At 37.7% G+C, this 27,516-nt stretch overlaps 4 protein-coding genes across 4 annotated transcripts; 1 reads left to right on the forward strand and 3 right to left on the reverse strand.

The window, feature by feature from the left end:
- Nucleotides 1–4,713: 4,713 nt before the first annotated feature.
- Nucleotides 4,714–6,769, reverse strand: LOC101292225 (N-alpha-acetyltransferase 11-like). Its single transcript, XM_004303095.1, has one exon. It carries the CDS (start codon nucleotides 6,676–6,678, stop codon nucleotides 6,094–6,096), a length of 585 nt encoding a protein of 194 aa, XP_004303143.1. The 5' UTR covers nucleotides 6,679–6,769; the 3' UTR covers nucleotides 4,714–6,093.
- A 4,295-nt stretch (nucleotides 6,770–11,064) lies between these two features.
- LOC101310921 (B3 domain-containing protein REM5-like) lies at nucleotides 11,065–12,616 on the forward strand. The gene is made up of 4 exons (XM_004305362.1): nucleotides 11,065–11,130; nucleotides 11,648–11,933; nucleotides 12,042–12,139; nucleotides 12,341–12,616. The coding sequence occupies exons 1-4, from the start codon at nucleotides 11,065–11,067 to the stop codon at nucleotides 12,614–12,616; spliced, it is 726 nt and encodes a 241-aa protein (XP_004305410.1).
- A 1,126-nt stretch (nucleotides 12,617–13,742) lies between these two features.
- On the reverse strand, nucleotides 13,743–19,744 carry LOC101308887 (F-box/WD-40 repeat-containing protein At3g52030-like). The gene is made up of 9 exons (XM_004303068.1): nucleotides 19,560–19,744; nucleotides 19,269–19,475; nucleotides 18,142–18,196; nucleotides 17,618–17,716; nucleotides 16,957–17,060; nucleotides 16,551–16,640; nucleotides 16,083–16,222; nucleotides 15,156–15,240; nucleotides 13,743–14,377 (listed from the first exon to the last, which is right to left on the reverse strand). The coding sequence occupies exons 1-9, from the start codon at nucleotides 19,712–19,714 to the stop codon at nucleotides 13,999–14,001; spliced, it is 1,314 nt and encodes a 437-aa protein (XP_004303116.1). The 5' UTR covers nucleotides 19,715–19,744; the 3' UTR covers nucleotides 13,743–13,998.
- Nucleotides 19,745–23,222: 3,478 nt separating this feature from the next.
- On the reverse strand, nucleotides 23,223–27,265 carry LOC101308591 (serine carboxypeptidase-like 40-like). Its single transcript, XM_004303067.1, has 6 exons — nucleotides 26,653–27,265; nucleotides 25,441–25,548; nucleotides 25,073–25,347; nucleotides 24,130–24,393; nucleotides 23,826–24,037; nucleotides 23,223–23,686 (listed from the first exon to the last, which is right to left on the reverse strand). Exons 1-6 carry the CDS (start codon nucleotides 27,044–27,046, stop codon nucleotides 23,422–23,424), a joined length of 1,518 nt encoding a protein of 505 aa, XP_004303115.1. The 5' UTR covers nucleotides 27,047–27,265; the 3' UTR covers nucleotides 23,223–23,421.
- Nucleotides 27,266–27,516: the final 251 nt, after the last annotated feature.

Genomic DNA, 27,516 nt, shown 5'->3' on the forward strand with positions numbered 1-27,516 from the left:
CAATTCTTCCTCATGAGAATACCTCTGCCTACAGATCCCTTGAGATATCTCAACACTCTTTTAACAATGAGCATATGAGATTTAGTAGGAGCATGCATGAATTGGCTAATGATACTCACTGCAAAAGTGATATCAGGCCTAGTAATGGTGAGGTATATGAGTTTCCCAACCAATCTTTGGTACTCATGGATGTTTGGGAGAGATTCACCTGCTGCATTCATTTGGAACTTGCAATCTAGAGGAGTGGCACAAGATTTACTTTCAGACATATCTACTTCTTGAAGTAGATCCAGAAGATACTTTCTTTGGTTTAAGAACAAACCCTTCGTGGAAGTGGCCATTTCAATGCCAAGAAAGTATTTCAACCTTCCAAGATCTTTGATGGCAAAAGTCTGATGTAAAGACTGCTTGAGAAGATTAATTTCTTCCAAATTCTCACCAGTAATGATGAGATCATCAACATAGATAAGAACACAAAGTTTACTTGCAGATCCTTTCTTGACAAATAAGGATGAGTCTGCATTGCTTCTTTTGAATCCAGAGGTTTCCAACACAGAGCTGAGTTTTGAATACCAAGCTCGAGGTGATTGTTTTAAGCCATAGATAGCCTTATGGAGCTTACAGACCTTGTTAGGAGTGCCTTCTTGTGGATGACCAGGAGGGAGCTGCATATAAACTTCTTCTTCTAATTCTCCATGTAAAAAAGCATTTTTCACATCCATTTGAAACATAGGCCACTCATGGTTCACTGCTATTGACAACAACACCATCACAGTATTCATCTTTGCCACGGGAGCAAATGTCTCCCTGTAATCCACTCCATAAGTTTGAGTAAAACCCCTTGCCACTAACCGAGCTTTATGTCTCTCAATTGAGCCATCAGATTGGAATTTGGTTTTGAAGATCCACTTACTCCCTACAACTTTCTTCTCAGCGGGAAGTGACACCACACTCCTAAGTTTTGTTTCTATCCAATGCTTGTAACTCTTCCTGCATAGCCTTTTTCCAGGTTGGTTGAAGATTTGCTTCTTGAAAAGTTCTTGGTTCACTTTCACTTGAAATGTTTAAGAGAAAGGCAGCATGAGATTTTGACACTTCGTCGTAAGAAAGAAACTTTTTGATTGGATACCTTGCAGCAAAAGTCTTGTAATTGTCCCACTTTGATGGAGGTTTCCTAATTCGAGTAGGATACCTCCTTTGAGGTTGAACCTCAACAACCTCTTCTTCAATCTCTTCTTCAACATCTTCTTGTGTTGCTTCAGCAGGCAACACCACTTCATGTTGTTCTACACACACATCATCATTTTGAGAATCTAATGTAGGTGGAGAATCTGGTATAACTGTAGGAGTAGGAGTAGGTGTCTTTTCTAAAGGAGTAGAGGAAGGAATAACTGCTGCATCATTCATGGTAAGAGTTGGGAGAGGCAATGAAATAAAATCACTGAAGAACTCCCCTTGAGTGGAAACTTCTGGTCCGCTAAAGAAGGGAGATGATTCATCAAATCTAACATCTCTAGAAACCACCAGCTTTCTGGTTTTTGGATTATAGCATTTGTAACCCTTTTGAGTTGTGGAGTAACCCAAAAACACACATTTGGCAGCCTTCGCATCCAATTTGTCTCTATGTATTACTTAGATGTGAACATAACAAACACATCCAAAAATTCTGAGATGAGACAACTCACTTTTCCTCCCTTTCATAATTTCGAAAGGAGACTTCATATGCAAAAATCTGCTAGGAAGTCGATTGATAAGATGTGTGGCAGTAAAGATGCCTTGAGACCAAAACTTCTTGGGAACATTCATTTGAAACAGCAAGGCTCTAGTTTTGTTCAACAAATCCCTATTTTTCCTTTCAGCAATGCCATTTTGCTGTGAAGTTCCAACACAACTTGTCTGATGTATAATGCCATGATTGCTCATATATTGTATCATATTTTTAGACATATACTCAGTGCCATTGTCTGTTCTTAAAATATGAATTTTTGAAGAAAAAATGTTCATGACAAGATTATGAAAGTCTTGGAAGACCATTGTCTGTTCTTAAAATATGAATTTTTGAAGAAAAAATGTTCATGACAAGATTATGGAAGTCTTGGAAGACGTTTAAGAGATCATTTTTGAATTTTAACAGATAAACCCAAGTAACTCTAGAATAATCATCAACAAAGGTAGCAAAATACTTATAACCATCCCATGAATCAAGGGGGGTTGGACCCCAAATATCTGAATGAACAATTTGAAACATTTTACTGGCTATAGAAAGAGATACATCAAAAGGAAGTTTAGCAAATTTTGCTAATTGACAAATCTCACAAATAAGAGAACTTTTACAGAAACTAGGAAACAAGGTAGAGAAAATAGTTTCTGAAGGATGTGCAAGACGCTGATGCCACAACTTGTGCTCTTGATCTTGGTTTAGGCTGGTTTGGAAAACTCTTGGAACATTAAGGCTTTTGGATAGGTAATATAGCCCATTTAGGTAAAAACCTTCACCAATCACCTTCGAAGTTGCTAGGTCCTAGAAAACGACTTTGTGAGGATAGAAAATAGCTATGCACTTGACAGAATTTGTAATTCTTCCCACAAACAATAATTGAAAAGGAAACGAAGGAACATATAGGGCTGTGGATTCAATGTCTTTTGACAACAGATTGATTTTCCCTTTTCCTAACACAGCTACTCCCTTCCCATTAGCAACTGACACAGTAGAAGGTTTTGAAAATTTTTCAAATTCATGAAGATTTGAATTTTTATTTGTCATGTGATCAGTGGCACCTGAGTCTATAATCCAAAAATCATGCATAGTATTGACATTAAGAGCAGTAGAGAACGCATTAAGGATACCTGGAATCTCATCCTGAGATAGTCCATCAATTTCAGCTAAAAAACCAGCAAACTTTCCTAGGAGTGCAGCTTTGTTCCCCTCCTCATTACTTTCATTTCCAACCTTCTTCAGTTGAAGGTAAGCTGCAAACTCATTTATCAATGCAGTAGGATTTGTGGTGAAATCCACTAATCCGTCATTAGCAGCTGCATGGTTGGCCTTGAAAGTGTGGCTAGGTGTTGGCTTTTTCTGGAAACTCTTAGCTTCCCTTGAGAACCTTTGCTCCTTATTAAACTTTGGCTTTAGCTCGGGATGCAGAATCCAGCAAGTGTCCTTCAGATGCCCTTGATGTTCACAGTAAGTACACCATAGATCAGGCCTCTTCCCTTTATACACCCTGTGCTCAGTACTTCTGGAGTTTGAAGCAAAAACTTTTGATTCTGAAGCAGTGGCTTTGGTATCTGCATTCATGACCTTCCTTCTCACTTCCTCCCTTTGAATGGTAGAGCATATGCTAGTTAGGGTTGGTAGCTCAAAACTCATGAGAATATGACTTCTTAAGTCTTCATATTCTGGTCCCAAGCTGGCTAGCAATTGGAAGATTTTTATCTTCTTCTGCTCTTTGTCGCAGCTCCTTGGCGACAGTAGTGTGAGGTCTGTAGATGTTGAGCTCGTTCCACTTGCTTTTCAACCTTCCAAGGTGCTGGATGAAGGAGTTACCTTCTTGCTGAAGGTTGGAAATGTCTTTTTGGAGTTGGAAAACTCGAGCAGCATTGTTTTGATTTCCATACATCTCTTCTACAGCCTTCCAAAGATCCAGGGCTGATTCCGAGAAACTGAAAATATCAGATAGCAGGTTCCATGGAGTTGAGAAGCCAAGACATAACGAGCAGATCTTTGGCAAGCCAAACCTCATATGTGGGAGTGAGTTGCTCAGGAGGTTGAACACTTCCATTGATGTGTCCAAGCTTTGACTTCCCTCCAAGTGCAAGAGATATAGCTCTTGACCAAGAGAAATAGTTGTACTCATTGAGTAAGACAGATGTGAGACGAAGATTGGGATTACCTTTAGCCTCAGTTGAGACAATTGTAGAAACAGATGAAGAAATAGAAGAATCTTGTTCCTCTGTCATTCTTGCTTGGAAAGAACCACAACAATAACAAGATCACTAGAAAACAGTAAGAGATGGAAAAATAGAAGAAATAACTCTATCGTTCTTGCTCTGATACCATGTAGAAAAAGATGAAGAGAAAAAGAAAACTTTTGTATTGAAAACATTTAGGTTACAACCAAGTATATATATACAAGCCTAGCCATACCTAGCCATACCAGCCATACTCATGAGTCATGACTACTGACTTCCTTACACAGTAAGGTGGATGACTTACTGTGTAAGGTATGGTGCAGTCAACATGCTACACCATACTTTACTGTAGAGTAGGTAGGGTGATGAGCACTACACCATACTTTCTCTATTGACTATATATTTCTATATATTTCAATACTACACATAACCCTTGCATATATTTGACTTGACTGCCCACAACACAGAAAAATTAACCTAGTGCATACGAAAATAAAATGAAATCAATGCACGTTACTTGATTCTAACTGTGTTGTTACCACTATGTACATTGAGACAGCTAAAATAGTTTCCACATCCCCCATCCTGGATGCAATGTCATCAATCGCTGCCATGGATAGGTTTGGATCAAAGAAAGGGCCTGAAACATGGTGTAGATGGGCAAAGAAAGAATTCAGATCTGAGAGAGGTGTAGGGAAGAAACACTGGAAAAGGGAAGTTTCAATTGTGGCTTGGGAAACTGTCTCAAGATGCCTCACACTTTCTTGGTTTAGAGTTTGTTATGTTTCTTTTTTTTTTTTTTTTCTTTTTTCAAATTGGCCATCCCTCTCAAACTGCATTCAGTGCATTGAATTTAAATTCCCAAAGTTGAGAAAAAGAAGACAACTACACTAATGTCAACTTTTATCATTCTCCAGCTTTCTATTTAAATGTAACGACAGTTACGCACACCAGACCAGAGTAAACACCGAGCACTCTTTTCACAAAACCTTAATTATTTGGCGTACTCCAATGCATGAGTGCCAAGTTATAATGGGCTTATTCAACTTAAGGAATCTAGTTAATACTGAAAATGAATGAGCAACCAGACCCTAAAAGCAGTGGAATACCAGCTCAGCATAGAGAGAGGTTTTATTTGCCAGAGGCAAAAATTCACACTTCCTACAATGATTTTCAAGAGCAACGCAATTTTTATTCTTTATAAATGCTTTTGATTCGCTATAGAGAGCACTAAGCAAGCCAAGATCTTTGAATAGGATTACTACCTAGCAAGCTATGTATCCAACAAATTAACTACTGAAACGAAAGACAGATCTCAATTGTTCTATGGCAACTCACTTGGCAAAAGAAAAAAAAATTAAGGGAAAGAAACTAGTAACATTTTCGAATGGAAGCTATTCATTCCCTGTACTTCAGAGATGATGACATTATTTAACTTCAGACACAATCACCTTATACAACACATCCCTTTAAAGTTACCACAGTTGGTCATTATAAGTGCATATAGCAAGTAAACCATCTCTTGTACGACAAGATATGCGCTTTCATAAATGATCCTAATTGAAACATATGAACAGAAAATATGAAAGTTTCAAATGAAGCTAGCAATCACGTTTGGGCATAATGGTACCTCCTGCCCTTTAACAACAGAGCTGGGGCTGGAGATCCTGATATCAATCAGCCAGCAGAGCAATCTAGTCATATTTCCTACTATATTTCAGTATTACTCTGTATTTCTGATTCTTAAGAATCAGTCGAGATAATAGAGCTAGGTAGAACCATGTTCATATATCTTATGAGCATGTGGTAAAGGGCACACACTGCCAATCAGAAAACACACAAAATACAAACGATAAATGCACAATCAATGCAACGCGATTCCATGTCATATTCACAATGCAATACTACCAAAGAGAATAAAATCACTTGCAGAGAGCGGAAAAAACATGGAGTTGATAATTAACCGTAAATTAATAGAAAACCACACAACATAGCACACAAGTCAGAGCAGGTATTTAAACATCAAGCTGAATAGAAATATCATAAAACTAAGTTCCAAATACTCGAACGGCATACATTTTCACCAGATACAAACCAAAACAGTCGAGACATACCAGTATCAAAACCACAGTGCAAAGTAAAACAATACATTCTTCTGACATAGCTCAATTTTTACCTCTATCACTTGGCACTCCCTGCCTTGGATTTGGTCTCGGCCGGCTTGGCCTCAGCGGAGCAACACCCGCCCTCGTGGTGGTGGTGGTGGTGGTGGTGATGGCCATGGTGCGAATGAGCATGCACTTTCTTCCCCTTGAGCTCCTTCCTCATGTCATAAGCATCTTCTCCGTCGGCATAGTACTTGGCTTCAATGTCATGAATCTTATACCCCAAAGTCTCGGTGTACAGATTGAAGGCGGCGCGGTTGCTCTTCCTGACGTGGAGGGAGACGTACTCGGCGGCGAAGACCTGCTCCATGGCGTTCTGGGCGGCGCTCATGAGCTTGGTGGCGAGGCCCAATTTGCGGTGGGTGCGGAGGACGGCGAGGGAGGTGATGTGGCCGTGGCACTCGTTGCTCTCTTCCTCCATCTTGGCCAGGACGTAGCCGACGATGCGGCCGTTGTAGTCTTCGGCGACGTAGAGCAACTGCGGCCATGAGAGGATGTGGTAGAGGTAGTACTTCATCTGGTAGTTCTCCGGGAGGCAGAAGAGGTTGCAGGCTTGCATCGCCAGCAGATCGTCCATTGTGGCCTTGCGTATGCACACCATTTCTGCAAGCTGGATTTCTAGGGTTAGGGTTTTCGAGATTGATTTGATTTTGGATTTGGGGACGAAGAAGCGCTTTGGGAGGTTGAGGATTTTTGATGAGATTTTGGTTCTTTCTCTGCTCTGCTTGGGCTAAATAATGGGCCACCTCCACTTTCTTTTTTCTTTCGTTCAAGGCCCAATAAAAAATAAGGACACATGTTTCTTTGTCCGACTGATTAGTAAAGAAAATTATGCGGCACATCAAGTAGACAAGTTTGACTTGATCTCAAATTAGTATATCGACGTGGAGAATTAATCTACTTGATGTATCGGTAACTTCTGTTGCACCGAAATGCCATTTCACTCGCATTTCAAAAACGTTTTTGAAACGAAACGCTCTAAAACACAATCAAAACGCGTTTCCACAAAAGCATTATTCCGAAACACTACCGAAATGCGTTTCGCCTTTAATAGAAACGTTTTATGTAATTGTCCCCGAAACGCGGGGGCAAATTTAACCAAACATTTATTTGGGTTTGGGTTTGGGTTTGGATTTGGATTGACTATTATGTGATGAAAATCTTTATTATTTATATTGTAATTTGATTATGCATACTTGTTTGGATTTGAATTGATGTTTTTTTATTAAGAAACTATTTTGTTGATGTTATTTTTTTATTATATTTATTATAATAAATATTAAATTTATTTTAATTTTGACGTTTCCTTCACGTTTCGTATCAGACTATATTTTGATTTTGATGTTTCCGCGTATCAAATCGTATCGGAAACCGAAACTCGTTTCCATTTCCGTGCAACATAGATCGGTACATTGATGTACTGTAGATGAACATCTAGTACTAAATAATGACATATCTTTAGTACTATAAAGTCACGCGTTCAAAAATTTACCAAATTATGTTTTGCCTAATTAAACTATTCTTCATGAGCCAACAAACATAAGTAAAAACAAAAGGTTGTTATAGTAAAAAACAAAATCAAAGACAAAACAAATTAGATAAAGAGATAAACATAACAAAAATTGTATAATTCGCTTATATGGTAAATCAAATTAACCACTCATACGTATTGTTAGGTGATCGTGTTCCAGTGCAAATGCATGGGTAAAAGACTAGTAAGGTGATAAAACAATGAGTCTTGATTGGATGCTAGGATCTTCAGTCTCTTTAAAATACAACCGGAAAGGTATAACAAAAAGATGTTTATTGCTTTGTTCATTTTTTAATCAAGCGACCGGTGTCAATCTATTAGTAAGGTAGAGAGAGACAAACGATACACAATAGTTCATTCTATGAAGAACTCGTTAATATCAAACTACCCCAAAGCACCTTAGAAACTAAAATTCTAAGCTGAGCATCCTTGAATCGAAATTTAGTAGAATTCTAAGTAAAGCAGCCTTTAAATCAGAGGGTGTCAATCTAGTAGCAATATTCTTTCTTGAATCTTTTTCCAAACATATCTGATTCTTAAATTCAGGCAGGGCAGAGCCAAAACAAGGGTTGGTAGGGTTTAAGCCCAACCAAGTTTTTTGGAGTTAAAAAAAATCCTAGGTATATTATGTTTTCTTTTTTTGATATATGTATTTTTTTCAGTCAAGCCCACCCAACTTCCCAACTAGCTGTGCATCTCCTCTCTTTTTTATACGTGATTACGTCTTTATTCTTCAGTTCCTTAGTTCCTCAGTTCATCAATTGCTATTTCTTCTAGTTTTCTCCTTCTTAAATCTAAAAAAATCCAAACTTTTAGGGAAAATTTTGTTGAGTTTTCAAATTTGTCTTTGATTTTTAGAAATTTCTTATACTTTCATTGGCGCCTACTTTTTTTTGAGGATTTATTAATGTCTACTTGAGTTCCTACATTTTACATGGTTGTATTTGAATTTTTTTTTTCCCCATATTCAGATCCTAGATCCGCCACTAGATTCAGATGTACATACAAGTGTATAACTTGTAGTTTCACTAGTTTGTTGAAACGAAGGGCATGAATTGCTATTTCGATAGCTGACCAAAGTTTTTATCAAAAAAAAAAGATAGCTGACCAAAGTTGGTGAGGTTGACAAGTTTAGGCCCATATGACAAAATATTTTGTTGCAAGTAACTCATGTTCGTATCAGATAAGAGAGTTTCCGGTGAGGCATTAAAGCTCACAGCTTTTTAATTGGAGTGCACAGAAAACTAAATGGAAGAGCAAGCTAGCTTGCACCAGAATGGGCAAACCATATCTGATTTCAGGAAGGACGATTGCGTCGGAGCTCAAAAGGCCATTATGAAGCCCCAAGATACCAGACTGGTTAATTTCAAATTGAACACAAACGACACCCATTTCACTTTGGAGTCGATGCTTTGCTCATCTACTATGTCATATACTCGTATATACACTCTTATGGGTTCAAGGCATTCATACTTTCAGAGTTTACATTTAAGAGACTTCTGCATTTCTTGTTCTTCTCATGGTTAGTATTTCCTTCTCTTTCTTAAGGATTACTACGTCTTATTTGGTCTCCATTATAGGGGTTTTCATTTTGTTTTTCCAAGTTTATACCTTTTTATCTGTGACTGAAGGAGTAGCAACTGGCATAAGTATCAAAATCACATGTCAAAATGAAGCATGTATTTGCACAATTGCACTCACAAAAGATATCCGAGTTTCATCGTGTCTACTTTTTACTTTTACTAACCAAAAGCTAAAAATTCTGAATTAGGTTGTTTTATCTGTCTAACATTGATGAGAAGTTAGTATGTGATACAGAGAACGTACATTTTGAAATTGCTGGAAAAATCATATTCATCTCTTGAAAAGTAGCATTTTCTCTCCTCAAAATCATATTGATTTCTTGGAAAGTAGCATCGTCTATTCTTATCTGCATCAATACCATTCCTTTACAATCAATTAGCTGAAATATTTGATTAAAAACCAAGAAATCTACAGATTTACTTTGGAAAATCACCTAAAATTATTTTGGATCCGAAAAGAGCTTTGGAGGAGTCCCAAACCAACTAGGAATGTACCCCGCCTGTCCTCGCAAGGCCAAGTTTACTCAGTGGAGATATTGAGGGTAGAGATATATATCTTCTTCCAAAATCCAAACATGTCTCATTCCTAGTTTCAGCCTTTCAGGTATACAGTGTTTCTACAATTCATCAAAGATGGATCGATGTAGACAAGTTTGTAGTTTGTTGAAATGAATCGCTCACCGTGAGGTTGACAACTCTTTAAATTAGGAACCATCTGGTGAAGGTAATGAAGTTTTTGAAGACCAAGGCCCAAATTAAAGAAAACCAACCTAGCAGAAAAACTAATAGCAACGGCTGTCAGAAAATTAAAGCTCACTGATTTTTCCAGTCTGCACAAAATCAAAACTAATCAACAAGGCAGAGCAACTTTGCACAAGAAGAGGCAAGCATTATAGAAAGGCCAACTGCATATAAAGTTCACAGGCCACAAAAACAGCAACCAAGCTCAGTAGTCAGACTGGTTTGAAATTAAATGCAAATGACATAGATTTATTGCTCAGCTGGGTTTCTTCTCTGTGTATATCCTTTTGGACATTACTCAAAGCATTTATGTTTGGAGTCAATGCAAACTGTGTAACATGTCCTTATGCTCACTTCATTCAGATTTATTATCTTTCAGGCTATTTCTTTTACTCTTTCTTTTTCTTGGTCTATATATTTATCATGGGGATTCAAGGCAGTCTCACATTTACTTCTGCTGCTGCCTCAGGTTCAAACCTACTTTATTTTCTCCTTCTTTCTTCTTCCTCTTCTTCTTTAAATCTCTTTGGCACTAGTAGAAACTGATTAAAGGTGTTCTAGGTTTAATTTTCAGAGTTTACACTTGAGAGAGTTCTGCATTTCCTGTTCTTCTTTTAGTCATCAAGGTCAGTCTTTTCTCTTCTTTCTTTAGTTTATTATATATACCTCCTTTTCCTTGTTTTTTTTTTTTTTTCTTTCTTCTAGGGGTTGTATTTTTCTAGTCCAATTCGCTTCTGTTTTGGGCCAGAGTTATAACTTAATTTCCAGCAAAAGCTGAGCCTCAAGTGTTGAGCCTAACTTCAAAACTGAAAAAACGCTTTGGAAAATATTTGTATAAGTACTACAGCATAAGAGGAAGGTATATAACTATATAATGGCACTCAGAATGTTTCCCTTGAGGTTCATTTGATATTATTTTACCCTTTAGTCTCCAAGCATATGAAGGCAGCCACTGCCTTTAAAACTATTTAACCTCTGTTCATCTTTGAGGTTCATCGTATCTATTTTGTAGCTGTATGTACCCAAAGTAGTCGGATTAGTATATAAAGCAACTGCTTCCAAAAAACTGATCTGTGACTCGATTTCTGAGCTTATTATCTAAATTGAAATTAGCTGCAGGTAACATCTTCAAATGGCTAGTTCAGTACCAGCACCAGCCTTTTTCACGGTCCTTGTTGGTGGTTTTTCTGAGAAAATGGTAACGTCTTGACCTCCTTTTTCAGTTTTCAAGATATTTCCCAATATTCATGAGTGTACAGTTCACCTCAATTTTACTTTAGCGTATTAGATATTCACGAATCCATTTATTTCTAGTGTATTCCATATCAGGTGTATGATTTTCATCAAATTCTAATATTAATGTGTGATACTAAATCATTAGACCATCTCTATCTTTCTAAAATAGCAAGTAGCAAATGTCTGAGTTAAAGCAGTGTTGTATTTTCAACAACATTTTGATTGAATATGGAATAGTAGTGACATAAAGATCAGAAAAAAGAAGCATTTCTAACATGATATCACCTCCTTTTTCTCAATGAGTCAATGATCAGTAGTAAAATTATCTAAAAAGCTTTCAAAGACATGGCCTGAAGTATTTCAGGAGTGTTCAGTTATGTTCCATGCCTTATTTGCCTGTGTTGTAATACAAATGAAGTGCTGGTAATGGTTAAACACTTGAACATTAATTTTTTCTGATAAGCAAATTTATTTTGTAGAAAATACCAAGAGCTTTTGTCAACCACTTCAATGGACCAGCACTCTGCCAACTTGAAGGCCCTAATGGAAATTGCTGGGATGTAAAATTGGAAGAGAAAAATAATGATTTTTTCTTCCACAAAGGCTGGAAGAAATTTGTGAAGGATAATTTTTTGGATGAAGGAGACTTTCTGGTTTTCAATTATGATGGCAATTCGTGTTTCAAAGTGACAATCTATGATGAAAGTGCATGTGAAATGGACATAGAAGCTGCCAAGACAAAGAGAAGTGGCGGTGCTCAAAGGAGTAAGTAGTTTGCTTTACTTCTCTACAAGACCAGACAACTAAGTTTATTTTCATCTGTCAAGTAATTTACATTCTTCTGAAATCGTGTTTCAATTTGGGACTGTATAGGGGATGACGTTCCGCCTGGGGAGTCAAGAATCATTGAGTTCAAATCAAAGCATTTTTGCTTCAAGAGAACTATGGAGAGGCACAGATTGTATCAACTGGTGAGTAATAAGTGGTCATACTACCAAGTGAATAAGTTTATTATGTTTCAAAAGTATTTTCCCAGTTATGATTGAAAAATATTTATTCTTGTCTTTTGAATGCAATGCATGAGAATAAGAAATATCGACCATTTGAGTGAAAGATGTCCATGTCAACTGCAAGGTTAATTCGTTTCTTTTGTTTTATGTTCCAACTTGTAGGTCATTCCTATAACAATAGCTAGGGCTAAGCTTGACATGGGCAGGCAGATTTTAGAGCTTCGGGATCCAAAAAACAGACCATGGCCTGTTACAGTGGCTCCCATGGAAGATGGCCGTCTGCTTGTGAACAAAGGCTGGCGTGATTGTTGCAAGGCGAACCAGGTTAAGGTCGGGCACACCATCGTTTTGGAGTTTGTCAAGAAACATGGGAAGCTTCACATCTTCAGAGATGAGGGGTGTGATGTGATACTCTCCGGTCCTCATGTTGTAGATTGAAGCTAGTCGTCCCCCTGCAGGTGCAAGCTGTTTCCAAATCCTGTGTGTTTCGAGTGAAGGGTGATTCTGTGTGTTATTTAAGTAAGGTTTTATTTCATTTCCGAGACAATTCTATATTTGTGATTGTTGTTTAGTATGTTATGTATTGGACTTATTAGGATTTGAATGCAATTAAAAACAGATAATTGACTAGTTCGTATTTGAGTGATTACATTTGCACTGCATTTCTACAAAGTATACAATTGACTAGTGTGTGTGATCATTGTGACTATAAGATAACTCAGGGAAACATATTATCATGATTTGAACCAAGTATGCAACAGTCAAGCTTTTTAACCCTTCTCTTCATCTTAGAAGTACAAACTGTTATAATAAAGCGTATCCGATAGATTGTTTAGGAATTTGAAATATGCACATCTCCATGCTTGGTATACAAAGGGCCAATGATTCCCAGAAAACCTGTGATGTGACCAAATTTGAAACCAGGGAACTTGTTGCTCATGTTGACTGTTCTTATCTGCATCATTGTCATGAAATGGTAGGCACTGATTCGGAAATGGCAAAGTTTTGGGTTCCCCTCAAATGCAGAGGCATTGGAGCTTTGGAGTTGAGTACTAATTGGTTATCTGCTCTTGAAAATCACTGTACGAGGCATTTAAAATTTGCTTACATGGACACAACAGAACATTATTAGCAGCAATGTACAATAGAGTTCATGCTAATTAACACACAACATGTGATCTTCATTATGTCGTCTAATGTGTTGTATGATGCAATCTTTGTAGTAGTGATTAATCACATCCAGGGCAGTCAAATTTTTTTTTGTCAGGATTCTGATGCATTATCCATTTACTGTATTTCTTTTCTTCTTCTTCGATCTTGACATATAATAGGGCAACAACTACTAGCAGACGTTTTGAATAGTTGTTATGAATGAAAAGCGGTGTCAACCTTAGAATTCTGGTTTGATTTCCCTATTCTAATTCTGGTGTACTGTGTCCACCGTGTACTCGAGATGGATTTCCTTACGGATCAGAACGGATGAAAAAGTAGAATAGGGAAATCAAACCAGAATTCATAAAGACACACATCAGAAATCAAACATTTCATAAAGACACGGCACAAAATAATGAAGGCATGGTATTTTTATAAAACATCGTAATTTTTTTTTTTCAAAATGTATGGTTTTACATCGTTGAATCTCTAAAACAGATTGCATATTAAGCATCTAACCAAGAATGCCTGGTGTTTGAAGGGAGGAAAGTGAACAACCCACTAACCCCAGGTGTTGGGCACCAAACTGGTAAAATCATTTTTCTCCCAGTGCTTGAGTTTAAGCTGCAGAATTTTGAGATGCTAACAAAAAGAGTACCCTCTCTCGGTTAGTTGAACTTCCACGTTCTGATGTACTTATTATTGTGTGTGGTGATAACCTTCTTCATCCAGACCGCCAAGCAAGTGATGGGAGGTCGACTGCTTCTAGGAATGCTGTCAATTGAAGCATTTTGTGAAAGCCTCCGTCCTATCATTCTTTGGACAGTTCCACTTCCAACTACGTGTTGATGAGAACTTGAACTTGAACTTGATAATAAGTTGCCTTCCAAAACAAACCTTGAAACTACTTCACCTGTGTTCTGATTCAGTATACGTAGCACACCATCTATTCCACCAACAACCAAGCTTGACGTATCATTTCTCAGGTGTTGCATTGAATATACCACATTTGGACTCACCCGTGTCTCCCACAAACTTCTCCATGTCCTAAATTTTACAATAAAATGGTAAAAAAGACAGTCCACCAACCACAAAATAAACAAATATCATCTGCTACTATTGAAAGAACAAACTAAAGAGTGGAAGTGGAGCCTATTAACACAAAAAGAGTCAACCAACCCTATTAGTCAGTTTCGTGTACTACTTTCAAGTTTCAAGATCTCAAGACCCTAATTAAAAGTTATGAAGTTCTTGACCAATTTTACTCCCAACGGCCTTAAAAAAAAATCAGAAACCTTAAAATGAATGGTTGTGCACTAGACCATCTTTTAGAACTGGAATCGGCACCTCCAATTTTGTGATGTTCTAAACAGATACACACACATGCATCCATGGAATCTAGCCGAAAATCTACGATTCATTCAGAATTCATATAGGATGTACCTAACAGTTTGCCATCACTTCAAAAAGGAGATATGTAAATATTACAAAGCAAAATTACTCAATACTTCAATTCATAGTTTCACTCACCAAACACTTATTCTTTCTTCAGATAAAAAGACAAGTCACTCAACGTATATAGCACGGGTGTGATATCATATACAAAAGCCCATACACAAAATGGAATAGAACCTAACATTCTCTTCTCAGTTAAAGGATAAAAAAAAAAGGCACACCGGACACTGATAAACAATGATACAGTAAATTATAGTATAGACACTAATAATGATATAGACTTTCATCAGAAATTAAAATCTTAATGTACGAAATTGGTTAAGCCATGCAAGTTCACATCATTACGATAGCATTTGAAGTAATATCATACCTAATGTCCCAACAATCTACGTATCCAGAAGTTGATCCAGCGAACAGCAGGTGTGATGAGGGGTTGAAACACAAAGTCCTTATGCCTGTCATGAAAAAATGAAACTCAATTTAAGGTCACTCAGGATAATAACGACCTTACCACTCTGAGAAACAGGGTTTCAAAAACAAACATGTCATAGAATATCTCATGAGTGCCAACAATACAAAACACTGCAAATGACATTTCTCTTTCCCATGCATTCAATAAGGACCAAAAACAAAGGCAAAAAATTATATAAACTAATGGCATACATTAGAGTAAGAAACAATTATGATACAGTACAATCATTGGAGCTAGTTTGACCCCATTTAAACAAGTTGGTTTCCAAAGAGTCTTGGGGAATCCCACAACCCATAAGCCGGGAATGACTCTTTGTAAAAGGTTACATTAAATACATTATAAGCAGGGGATAGCTTATACAAGTAGGCCTTATTGTAAATTCCTGAATTCTTATTTTCTCTATTTTCTCATTTTCTGAAACACTCTTCTTTATTTCTCTCTTTTCTAATTTCTTTCTTTAACTCTACATCACTCGTTGTCCTGCATCACTAAGTCACATGACTTACAGCCTACCACTGAGGACAAAAAGGGCTAGAGAAAAAACTACAGGGTGTAGGCTAAAGAAAAACAATCGATGACAAAAGTTAAAAACTGATGACATAAGTATTGCGAGGCCATTCATTGACAAAAGTATTTATACACAGTATCACTGCATGAGGAGAAGCCAATAACTCAACAGACACTCATTTGTTGACGGAAAACAAAATTACCAAAGGAAGTCGATTGTTGACGCTATATTAAGGGACTAAAAGAGGCAAATATCTTCCATGACTTATATAACACGACAATAATAAGAGGCCTCATAGAGCAGGCATACAATGTAACCTGTGGAATGTGTCGATCTTAATTCTGCAACCCGCTGATCAGATAAAACTCCGTACACACTGATACTGCCAAGAGAAGAACCGCTAAGTATCAATTGATCCTCACTCAAACATAAGCACGTCACTGGACCGGCATGCATTCTGCAATCAAGAACCAAAAGCTATGAGCAGTATAAATGCAAATTACAGCAGCAATCAGGACTTGGCACGAAACACATTCATTGAATTAGTAGTGCCAGACAAACGTTTTCTAATGTATATTTGAATCCCGCATTCCCGCTTGATCAAGAAATTTATGTGTCTGTTGAAACTAAAATTCATACCTCTAACTTATAAGTCAAAAACTACTCTCCTAGGTCATATACAAGAAATTTCTGGAAAAATCATATCACAAGTCACCTCCAGTATTCTTTACTGTAACAAAGAAATATCGTTCAACAAGTAAAGGAAAACATCTTAGAGTACATACTTCACAATTTGGGAACATCGTTGACTGTACATGTCAAAAATTCGAGCTGTCCCGTCAACACATCCAACCACAGCATCAGGATCACAGTAACTATTTGCAGAGGAGTTCATCAGTGCACGCAAAAAGAAAATCTCCAAATATATATATCAAACCCATCTGAATGACCAAATGACGATGCATCTTGGATAGCTTTTTAAATTCAAAATCAATACAGTTAACCCATATAAGAATAGTAGGTCAATCTAAGTAATAAATTTTAAGAGACGCTTGTGTGTTCTACATGCTTAAAGAAGCAAAATCATAAATTTTCAAGTTCTATGCTTTTCATCCTTAACACACACAATATTTTTCTCATGAAGCAACATATGCCAAGACAGTGAGAGTTCTTAATATTTTATTGACATACCGCATGCATAAGCCCTTTGGAAAGGTGCCCTCACGTGAGGGAAATATACTTCTTATCCCATTCCGCCTCCATATGCATATACGACTGCCGACCAAACCAACAATCTATAAAATATTTAAGTTGTGCATATAGAAATAAGTAATTTCCTTCAATAATAAAAGACAACCATGTACTTTTAAACAAATAATTAATTAAATGTATTATCTAGTCAGAGTAAAGACTAAAGGTCAAGTAATTATACCATAACCATCACCCATATCATTCAGAATGATACATGCTTATACATGTCCAAGGAAGCTAGAAGAATGCATGAAGTATGATAGCACAACATGTCCAAGGAAGCTAGAAGAATGCATTAATCTTAATAGCAAACTTTTAGTAGTCCATACATGATCACTCGCATAAACGATGTTAATGCTAGACTGATAGTTACATGGATCTGTAAGATGAAAAAGCACACAAAGGATGCCAATCCTTTAACAAGAAGATGTAGTTTAGCAAACAACATCTCAGCGACCACACAGACTTTTTTCACAATCTGGGGACTGAGAGTCAATCTATTCAAGGTATGGCTCACATGGATCTGTCGATCTAAACATGGTTCATAGTAATTAGTCAAGCCTCACATAAATTACAACCAAAAACTTGTATTTTGAGTTACCTTGCTTTCATCAAAATCAAAGTCAACTAAAGGGACCTTGTCTGGAATGGGATATTCTCCCACACATTTATAGCTTTCCAATGACCAAAGGCGCATAACCTAGCATAATGGTAATGCCAAAATTCAGACAATATACAAAGAAGAGAAATCTCATAAGAGGATAACCGCACAACTAATAGCATCCAATAAGTTACAGTGCTTAGTAACGAAAATTATGACGAGAAGAAAGAGTTGGTCCATCAAACAAAGGTCTGTTGGTTATTCAGATTGAACATGGCATTGTTATTACAACCCTTAAACCAGATTCACCAGTCAAATAAGGAGTACTTTTACAGACAGACCTCACCTAATCACATGTCATTACATACTACTTGAATACTATTGTAAAAATTCATAATTCTTAAGTATATCCATTAATAATTACATGTTTCTTACCTAATATACAATTTAAGTATCACCACAGCAGAAGTGTATTAAGGAATTCATATAGGCTAGTTTTGTAAGCTGTGCACAGGGGAAATTACCTTATCACCAATGCCAGTAAGAAGCAAACCCATCTTTTTTCGGCACTGATCAACCCTAATAGAAACAAGGTTAGGAAAATGATATCATCCACATATGTGCCTGCTTAGAAGCAGAAATTCTAAAACAGAAGAAAAGTGGCTTGAGAATTCGCTTGATACGTCGGGCTCAGAGATGTGTGATACCAAATATTCACAATTTTACACAGTTCCTACTCTAAAAGAGTCGCTAAATTTGAAATATGCATGAAACCATTACAACATAAACCTGATTCATATCCCATACTAATACACCCTTCCCTTGCTTCAATTAATGCTATAAACATAACCATTTTCGCGGGCGTGAATGTGAATTATTCCAACTATCTTCATCATTGCTAACAAAATTGAACTGCATATTTCTGAGTTGGATTTTTCTTTTTGTAGGCCTATTGGTTGGTCTTTTCAGCCACCATCTGATTTCCTCATGTGTCTTGCTTACAAAAAAATCTATATATGTCTCAGTATCAAACGGATCACCCCTTGTTAGTCATCATTGCTACTCTCTCTAAACCAATCATAGCATTGGTTGTTGGTGTGAAGATTTCAACATGTTGTAAATGCCACATGCCAAATCAAACTCATGTCCTTCCAGAAATGCCTCAAAATCAGCCTCTTATGAATTACACTCATCTTCACTGTGACCTTCATCATCTGATCTTAACACCCATCCCTCTCTCCTTATTTTTATGCATTCAGCAAGTCCACCAACCTTGTCTCCCATTTCCTATACCTTTGGCGCAAGTCACCTCTAGACGTCATCCAATTTACCCCCTTAGTACCTGAGACAACTTATTAATGATTCCGAGTTTCTGGTCATTGCTACACTATCCCCTCGATTCTTCCTACAATTTGACTGTATAGCAACTTCACGCCTTTGATTTACCCCCTAAGTCTATGTAGTTGAGTTTATGTGATATTTTTCGACACATTAAATTCCCATTTCCCATTTACAGTTCCTACTCATTACATTCACAACAACAACAACAACAAAAACAATAACAAAAGCTGCAGAATTCAAAGAAAGAAGTGCAAGACATGAAATGAAAAGCAAAGAACCAAAATGCGAGTGTAAAGACAAAAGGCAGTACCCAACAGAGTGAGCTCTCCAGTGATCAACATGAACCCGACCTTGCTCTAAGGCCACCCTATGATGCTGCAGAGCCATCTCCTCCAAATAACCATTCAAAGATTTCTCAGGGCACCCACCAGACCTACTCTCAGCACCCACAAGACCCATCTGCCACTTCTTGTAGTAGAGCGCTTCTAGCAACTTGGACTTGTTGATAATACCACTCCTGGCATCAACACAACAAAACACCCACAAGACCCATTTACATTAATGTTTCGGAAGGAAGAGGATAAGACTAGTTGGAAAGTACCAGGTTTTACAGACGACCGAACAACGTGCGAGGTCGAAGAAGTCGAGAAAAGAGAAGATGATGCAGAGGATGTCGTGGTCGAGAGATTGGATTTTGGCCGGAGCTCTTGAGCTTCTGGCTGGCCTCTTCCTGCTGCCGCCGCGACTGGGTTCCATCTCCGCCGGGAATCTCTATCGAGCTGAAACGTGTTCTGAGGTGTCGTCTTGGTTTTTAGTTTGGTACAAATTACCTACCTTACCCACGCATTCCGTATGCGTAGTAAATTGTAAAATAACTATTTACCGGCCAGTCAAACAATTCGTCAGCTCCCGCCTTCTCTCTTATTTCTTTTTCTTTATTTATATCATTTCAAAACTGTTCGGTTTCACATCATCTTCGGTTTCAATTTCAAAATTGAGCATTGAGCAAGCGCACAGCTCTCTCTCTTCTCTCTCAATTTTCTCTAGCTAGATAGATCGATCTGCTTCAAGAAAAATTTAATTTCTTCAAGAATGAATACGAGAAGCTAGCTTTTCGTAACTCTTTCCGACCATGTGTATTTGTCTAGTTAGTAGTGTTAGTTTTGTTGTGGTGACTATAACTACCGTGTTAGATTTGACTGTTTGATAATTGGCTCTGAGAGTCATTCATTTTGCAATGTTATCATGGAGCTCAAGTTCTGTCTCTATAGCTTTATCAAATTTCCTTTGTGCTTGTCTAAGTTCTGTGTCATGCTTTTGAGGAACTCATTGTTGAACTAGAACATTCTCTTTTGGTTAAATCGTTCTTCGTAATGTCTTTTTGTATGACAATTTTGATTGCTACTTTTTCCGATCGAACTTGACTGAAACTCAGAACTAGAGGTTAAAGACATATAATTCCAACAAAAGAACAGACCCGTTGAGTTTTTCTTGTTTTCTTGGCCACTTGTTTTCATGCACTTGGAATAACACATTATGATTCATCTGTTGGAGGCTCGCCTGTTGAAGGCAAACTAGTGGAGTCACTTTTAGCAACGTTAACCAAAGATTAACCTGGGGCATATCATCATGTGCATCTTTGGAGGCCAATAGACAATAGTGGAAATGAGGCATGTCCAAGCTTGCTAAATATGTGGAATAGGGTGAGTTTATATCTTGGGGCAACTAAATGTGTGGCTAGTTATATATCTTGCTTCTTTTCCGTATTGTTTAGTAGATGATTATCCTTTTTGTGGAAAGTGTTATAGAAATTGGACGGTCATATTACAAGGATTGCTTGTGGAAAGCCAAAGAAGAAGAAGTTTCCCCCTCCAATGCCATCCAAGGAGATAACATTTAATCTGTATGTGGAAAATTTGTCGTACAAAGTAAGGGCTAAAGATCTCAGGAATTCTTTTACTTCAGAGGGTACTGATATTGTTAATGCAGAAGTCGTATTCGAAGGTATTCCTAGAACTCTAGAAGGTCTGCTGGATATGCATTTGTGAGCTTCAGAGTACAAGAAAGAGCGAGGCTGAGGCAGCCCTTGCTACTTTCCATGGCAAGTACTTTTCTTTGTGAAAAATGTGATGAATCATTTTAATTTGTGTTTTTTAATCAGGCTCACCTTATGAATTTTTAGAATTCTCAACTGCACTCACTAGTGGATCTGCAGATGGTTAATTTGAAGTGAAGAAATCACTCATACGTTTTTGTTTTGCAGTTGTTTATGGGAAGAAAAATTTGTGTGGCACGTAGCAAACAAGTTCCTACAGTAAAGAACCATCAGTAGAGAGTTCAGAGTTGGAAATTTGTGTGGCACGTAGCAAACAAGTTCCTACCTTGGCTCCAACTTGATATCTTGGTGTTCCAAAAAGCAACCTGTTTTGGCCACAATCCTCAGTAAAGAGAGAGACGGTAGCAGTCAATGCTTCTAGAGATGCGGGGCGTGCCACCGCGCGGACGCGGGATGTAGTACGGTTGTTGTTGTAGTGCACTGACCTGTACTTCTAATCAAACGAAAACAGGGCTCCGGTGCCACCTCGCAGACGAGGAATTACAGTAACTTCTTCACCACCAATATCGATACTCACGATTGTAGCGAGCAGAGCAACAAAAGGGAAGGAAAACGAGAAAGCAAGGGAGCTCTGGGGAGCTTGAAAAGTAAAGGGTGCAATGACTCCGGGAAGCCTGGAAAGTAAAGAAACAGAGCTTCGGGGAGCTTGAAAGGAAAAAGGTTGCTAAGGCGAGATGCTTTAGCGTCTGGTTTCGACTAGGTCGATAGTTGTATTGTATTTTTGTTGAGTTGTTGAGTGTGTTGAGTTGTAGAGTCTCGAACTCCTTTATATAGAGCTATTTAGGGCCATAGATATTGGCCCAAAGCATGTCAAAGACTTGTAGGAGTCTTCAACGTTATCTCAAGCAATCCTTATCAACTCTTCACCGTTGCTCTTCTTGAATGTAGTAGAGCTGGTTTAGGATACCTTCATGGACGTATGCATGCTGCATGACTCACATATAACTTAGGATGATTGCACCCTTACCTGAAGTCTCTCCTCCATGCACTAATTGCAATTGACATATGTAGATATACACTTATCTCTATATATATGTAGATAGAATAGTCACATGTATATCCCTAGGCGAAGTCTCTGCTCCGCATATGTATGTCCAGGACTTCTAGGCGAAGTCTCCTCCACCAAGCAATTAGACACAGTTGACCGGTCAACTTGGATAACTCCCTTTCTTATCCTTACGATGTGAAGTCCTTCCAGCTCGCATGTATCCTCGAGCTCGCCTCATTGTTTGTATTCGAGCTCGCCTCATTGTTTTGTATTCGAGCTCGCCAACAACTCATGCTCTCATGCGAAGTGATCCAAATTAATCATGGTGAGGTAACTTGATATCGTCCAGCTCGCATGATATCTTAGGTGAGGTAACCCGCGCGCCTCTAAACCTGATATTACTTGGGCTCGCCGGTATGACGTGGATCATGAATTTAATTAATATTCACATCGACAATTACTGTCCAGTAAAATATTAATTTGGGTGTAAACACAACCAACAATTGCTCGCTCAAGTGCCAAGTCTGAGTATCGCTCTCTAGCTCATGCCAGTGCCGAAACTACATGGTTAGGTTTTCTGTTACATGAACTTAGTGTGAGGATTCAGTTTCATGTTTTGCTCTATTGTGACAATATTAGCACCACTTACTTGGCCTCTAACCCTGTGTTTCATGCCTACACTAAACATATAGATCTTGATTATCATTTTGTTAGAGAGAAAGTAGCCCCTGGAGCCCATAGGGTCTGCTACATTTCTTCTGTCGACCAGCCCGCTGATCTCCTCACCAAGCCGCTCCATAAGGCTCAACATCTTCTTCTCTCCACCAAACTTGTCCGTGGGGACCGTCAAGTTTGTGGGGGGATGTTAGAACAAATCAATCTCTTCCTCAAATCAAGCTATGATTATGATGCTATGATTTGGTGTAAATTGTATATCAGTTTTGATACTGATGTAAATGTAGTTTATTTTCTCTTTAATGCTGATTTGTAATAGCAGTATATATATATCATTAGCTATACTACTGCTATATATATATATATATATTATATCTGTAAACAGAAAGTAATGAGAACCAATTTCTATAGATAGTATGCTAAACTTGCAGAGTACATAACTTTAATATGGATGGTTGACACTTGACACAATGACACACCCACCATGAGAAAAATTCATGCTTGTATATTAAGATGATAGGAAATATAGACATTTATTAATCAATGAAAAATATATTAGCGTGAAATATTGAGTACACTGAATAACCAGCTAACCTTGTGTGGATAAAAAATTATTAACAAGGCAATGACAGACATTCTGAAAGCTAATAAGAAATGAATATCTGTACTGTCTTTTCGTTTTGCTCAAGTATATCTTGTAGTATCAGGAAGAGGTGTGCCATCAAGGAAGTGCTTGATGAGTGAAAGTGCCCTAGCAGGCTGGTAGCTTGGGACTTGATGCCCTGCCTCCCTCACTGTGGCAAATGTTATGTCTCCTTCATACACTTGTGTGTAACCACCAACCTGTCCGCTAAGGAACCAAGCGTGCCATGCAGTCTTGATTGGTAAATTCATCTTCTCAAGAGAATACTTTGTTGAAGTGACTGGAACCCTTCCATCGGTATCGCCACTGCGATAGGTAGTTACGCGTTCATATGAATTTGTATTAATTAGCTAGATTTCACATGATTCAGTCATATTTCTTGCAAGTACTGAAACTACAGAACAGAGATAGATGAATTAAGAGGAAGAAGAAGTTGAAAGTATACCTAAAAATCCAGACTCGAAGTCCATTGTCCATAAACTCATGTAAAAGGGGTAGTATAGTTGTTGAGCTATCTCCCCAATGTGTAATTACATCACTGCATGGTTCCCAGTCATGTGAGAGTTTAGTGACATTAGCATGGAGAGCTTCTTGAACATCAGGCCGATTCAAATACGCATACGCATAGTTCTCGCTACACGGATCAAATTTCAGTATCTATAACACAAAGTAGCACGTACAGTTAAGAAATTGCCGGTAGAATTAATAGGAAGTTTGGTTTTTACTTGGATTGGGATGTTTGAACTTACTGAAGCCTTTTTGGGTTTGACAGTGAGATTGGAAGAGGTGCATAAGGGGGCGTAGATGTTATAGATATCAATGTAATAGGTAGCCCTGTCAATAGCATCCATAGCATCACCGCACTCCTTGGTTTCATCAGTAGTGGAATTGGGTGAAAAATCACAGTATTTGTGGACTTGATTTGCAATTTCATCGGAAATGAGAGCGTGAGTAGCAAGGTAGTCATACATTCCTTTTGTATCAGTTTCATCGTTAATCACTGCATTCCCAATCTGCATCATATACCAAAGAACATTTTTAGGCAGAGGGAGAAGTGGGATAGTTGGTGTTTGCAACATATAGAGATCTCAATTCAGTTGTAACTTTGTTAGAATTATCAACAACTTTGACATTGTATTAGTATTATTAGTGCCTTTACCATGTGTTAGTGAAGGCCGGCATAATATGTTTTGTGTGTTCCCATTAAAACTCATACATTAAAGATGTTAGATGGGATTTCATGTTAGATATATAAGAGATTAAAACATCAAACTTAAAACCAATTAGCAATGGATAACGATGTTCATGGCATTCAAGACTATATATACTCTTGAACAAAATTCAAAACAATAGTACTATTGCATATTCACGTCCCAGTGATCTCACACCCTAAACCCTAAACCGGAAATGGGTATCACATCATGAATTCCTAAAGAAACAAACTATAAATAGGAATAGGAATGAGAAAGAGAAATGATGAAAGGGACAGATAAACAAGAATAAAAGGGTCTTGGGCAACAATTGCCTAGAGGGACCAAAGCAAGTTTGTTATTCTCTCCACAACCTTTATGCCTTTCACTAACCACCAATAGAATCCAAGAATCCAAGAACATAGCACTAGATCAAGTCTAAATTCTAACTACCAAGAGAATCCAATTGTAGAGGAAGATAGAGAGAGATAGAAGAACTTACAATTATGCCCTTGAGGTTGATGATGGTTTTGTTAGCCTTCTTGTTGTGGTGGAGGATAGTCTGTGCAAGTTGAGGCACATAGTGCCCTGCATAGCTTTCACCAGAAATATAGAACTCCCTCCCCTTATATTCAGGAAACCTCTCCAACCAATTCACCAAGAACACATAATTATCTGCTGCTGTTCTTCTGTCCCCACTTTTATCATAGTCTGATGTTGTGTTAGAGTATGAAAACCCCACACCAGCAGGAGACTCAAGGAACAAAACATTTGCAGCTGAACAGAAAAAGAAAAAAAAATTATGATTAGTTGTATCGAAACAATGAATTAGTTTGAAAATGTGATCAATTGCATTGGATCAGTTAGTACCATAGTTCCATGAAAATCTGTTTCTGTAAAGGGTCTTGCCATCGCTGTGGATACGGAACGGTCCAAGCTCAAGCATTGCTCCATAGGCAAGAGAGGAACATCCAGGTCCTGTAAGACATTCATCATCAACAATGATCCATATGAAAGTTCACTCAAGTAGTGAGGAAGTGTAAATGAGTGTATGATATACATCCCAGCACCGTAGACAACACCTATTCTATGGTTTCATTAATCAAGCCTTAAGGGCAGCCGCACCGGCCCTTCTTAACAAAAAAAAAAAAAAAAAAGAAAATGAGAAAAGGCAACCCAATTGGACTATGAAAACCATTGTTAAATTGGCATATATATATAGTTAGTTTACATCTGTGTTTGACCACAGCATGTGAGTGTAAATGATTTGAGTTGGATGTTACCAATATATAAACGAACTTGTTCAAATGTTCATTTTTATATTACAGAGTTTTCAACTAAGAGTTTTATAACTACAATTTTGAACTCAGAGATATCTTCCATAGGAGTGAATTCTGGGATTTGAGTCCTGATATCTAAAAAAGAGGTGTGGCTTCCTGCCACCTAGGAAAGAGTCATGATAAAAAGAAATTTTTCAGTGTTACGGGAGGACTACGTGGCACTCTAACGTGATGACTATCAACGGTTAACTGGAGTCTGTCTACACTTAATTAACCAAATATCAACCGTTAATTATGATCCACAGTAGTTCACTCATCAGCAATAAGAGTTCTTGATTGCCAAACCAAAGTCATTAGTGTAAGAATTGATGAAAGTTTGTAAACCAAGCAACAATGTTATTACTAAATAATAATTCAGTTAGTTTGCTGTCATCAATAATTTGATGAATGACTATAATATTGCAACAAAACTATTCTTCTTTCTGATAAGCACCTCCAGCCTAATATAGTTTTCGAACCATCATGCAAAGAGTGGTTCATACTACAAAACAAAGAAAGAGTTGTAGCTTAGCATGAAACCGGAATGATCAAACTTTTCATTTTATTGCATCCGATATATAATTGATCACCAAAAGTAGAAAATAATGATAGGAACAAACAAAATGAAGAAAAGTAATAAATCGAGAGAAATATCAACCTTAGATATCTTCTATAGCAAACAAACTATGACAGCACCAGTTGAGCTGGTGATATTGACACATTGGAAATTTAGAAAGCAAGGATGTGATCGAGAAATTATTACCTCCATTGAGCCATAGAAGAAGAGGCAAAGAATCCTTAGCCTGCTGATCCTCAGCTTCAGCAAAGTAGTAAAAAAAGGCACGACCGGCTTTTTTATCGACAGTAACATACCCACCATACTGATTGAAGTTCACCTTTGGTTGTCCAGGCAAGCTGGTGATCCTATCTTTCTCCTTCAACCCTTCCTGGGGATGATGAATGCTGCTCGCATTCGCATGAAGAATCACCTCGAATGGCTTCGTGTCGACGCCTGCGCTTTCTGCATTCAGCTTGGACTTGTAAAGCTGAGAAAACGCTTGTGAATGCTTGCTCCCATGGATTTGAGGGATATTGGAGAAGCAAGAAAGAAGGAGAAAAGAAGAGAGAAGAACCAAACATGGCCTAGGAATATTCATCCTAATTAGCAATTTAGTACTTTTTGAAGGAAAAGAAAAGAGGCTTAGGCTCTTATTGGGGTTTGGGGTCCAAAGAAGAATGATTGTTTTAAATGTGGAGGGGTTGTTCCTAAGAACTTGAAATCCAATGATTCAGAGAAGGAGTTTGTGGTGAGGAGCTTGTTCTTAGTCACCAATCATGTTATGCCATGTGAGTAGTGTTTTGGGAGTGCTTGGTTCATTTAAGAACACACACATGGAATACATATATATAATGAGAATGGATCCAATTAACCTGACAAGGAATAGGCCACAAATCCTATAGCTCACATGAATTTCTTCACTATTTTGAGAAGTTTATTGTCATTAGTTATTAAACTTGGTCATGATCATTTGCTTGTCAATTTAGAACTTTGCCACTGTTCGAAATGACCATACCAAGTTAGTTAAATTGGGATGGGACTTGAAAATTAATTGATAGACGTCCGGTT

Source organism: Fragaria vesca, linkage group LG6, assembly GCF_000184155.1.
Source record: "Fragaria vesca subsp. vesca linkage group LG6, FraVesHawaii_1.0, whole genome shotgun sequence".
Lineage (NCBI taxonomy): Eukaryota > Viridiplantae > Streptophyta > Magnoliopsida > Rosales > Rosaceae > Fragaria > Fragaria vesca.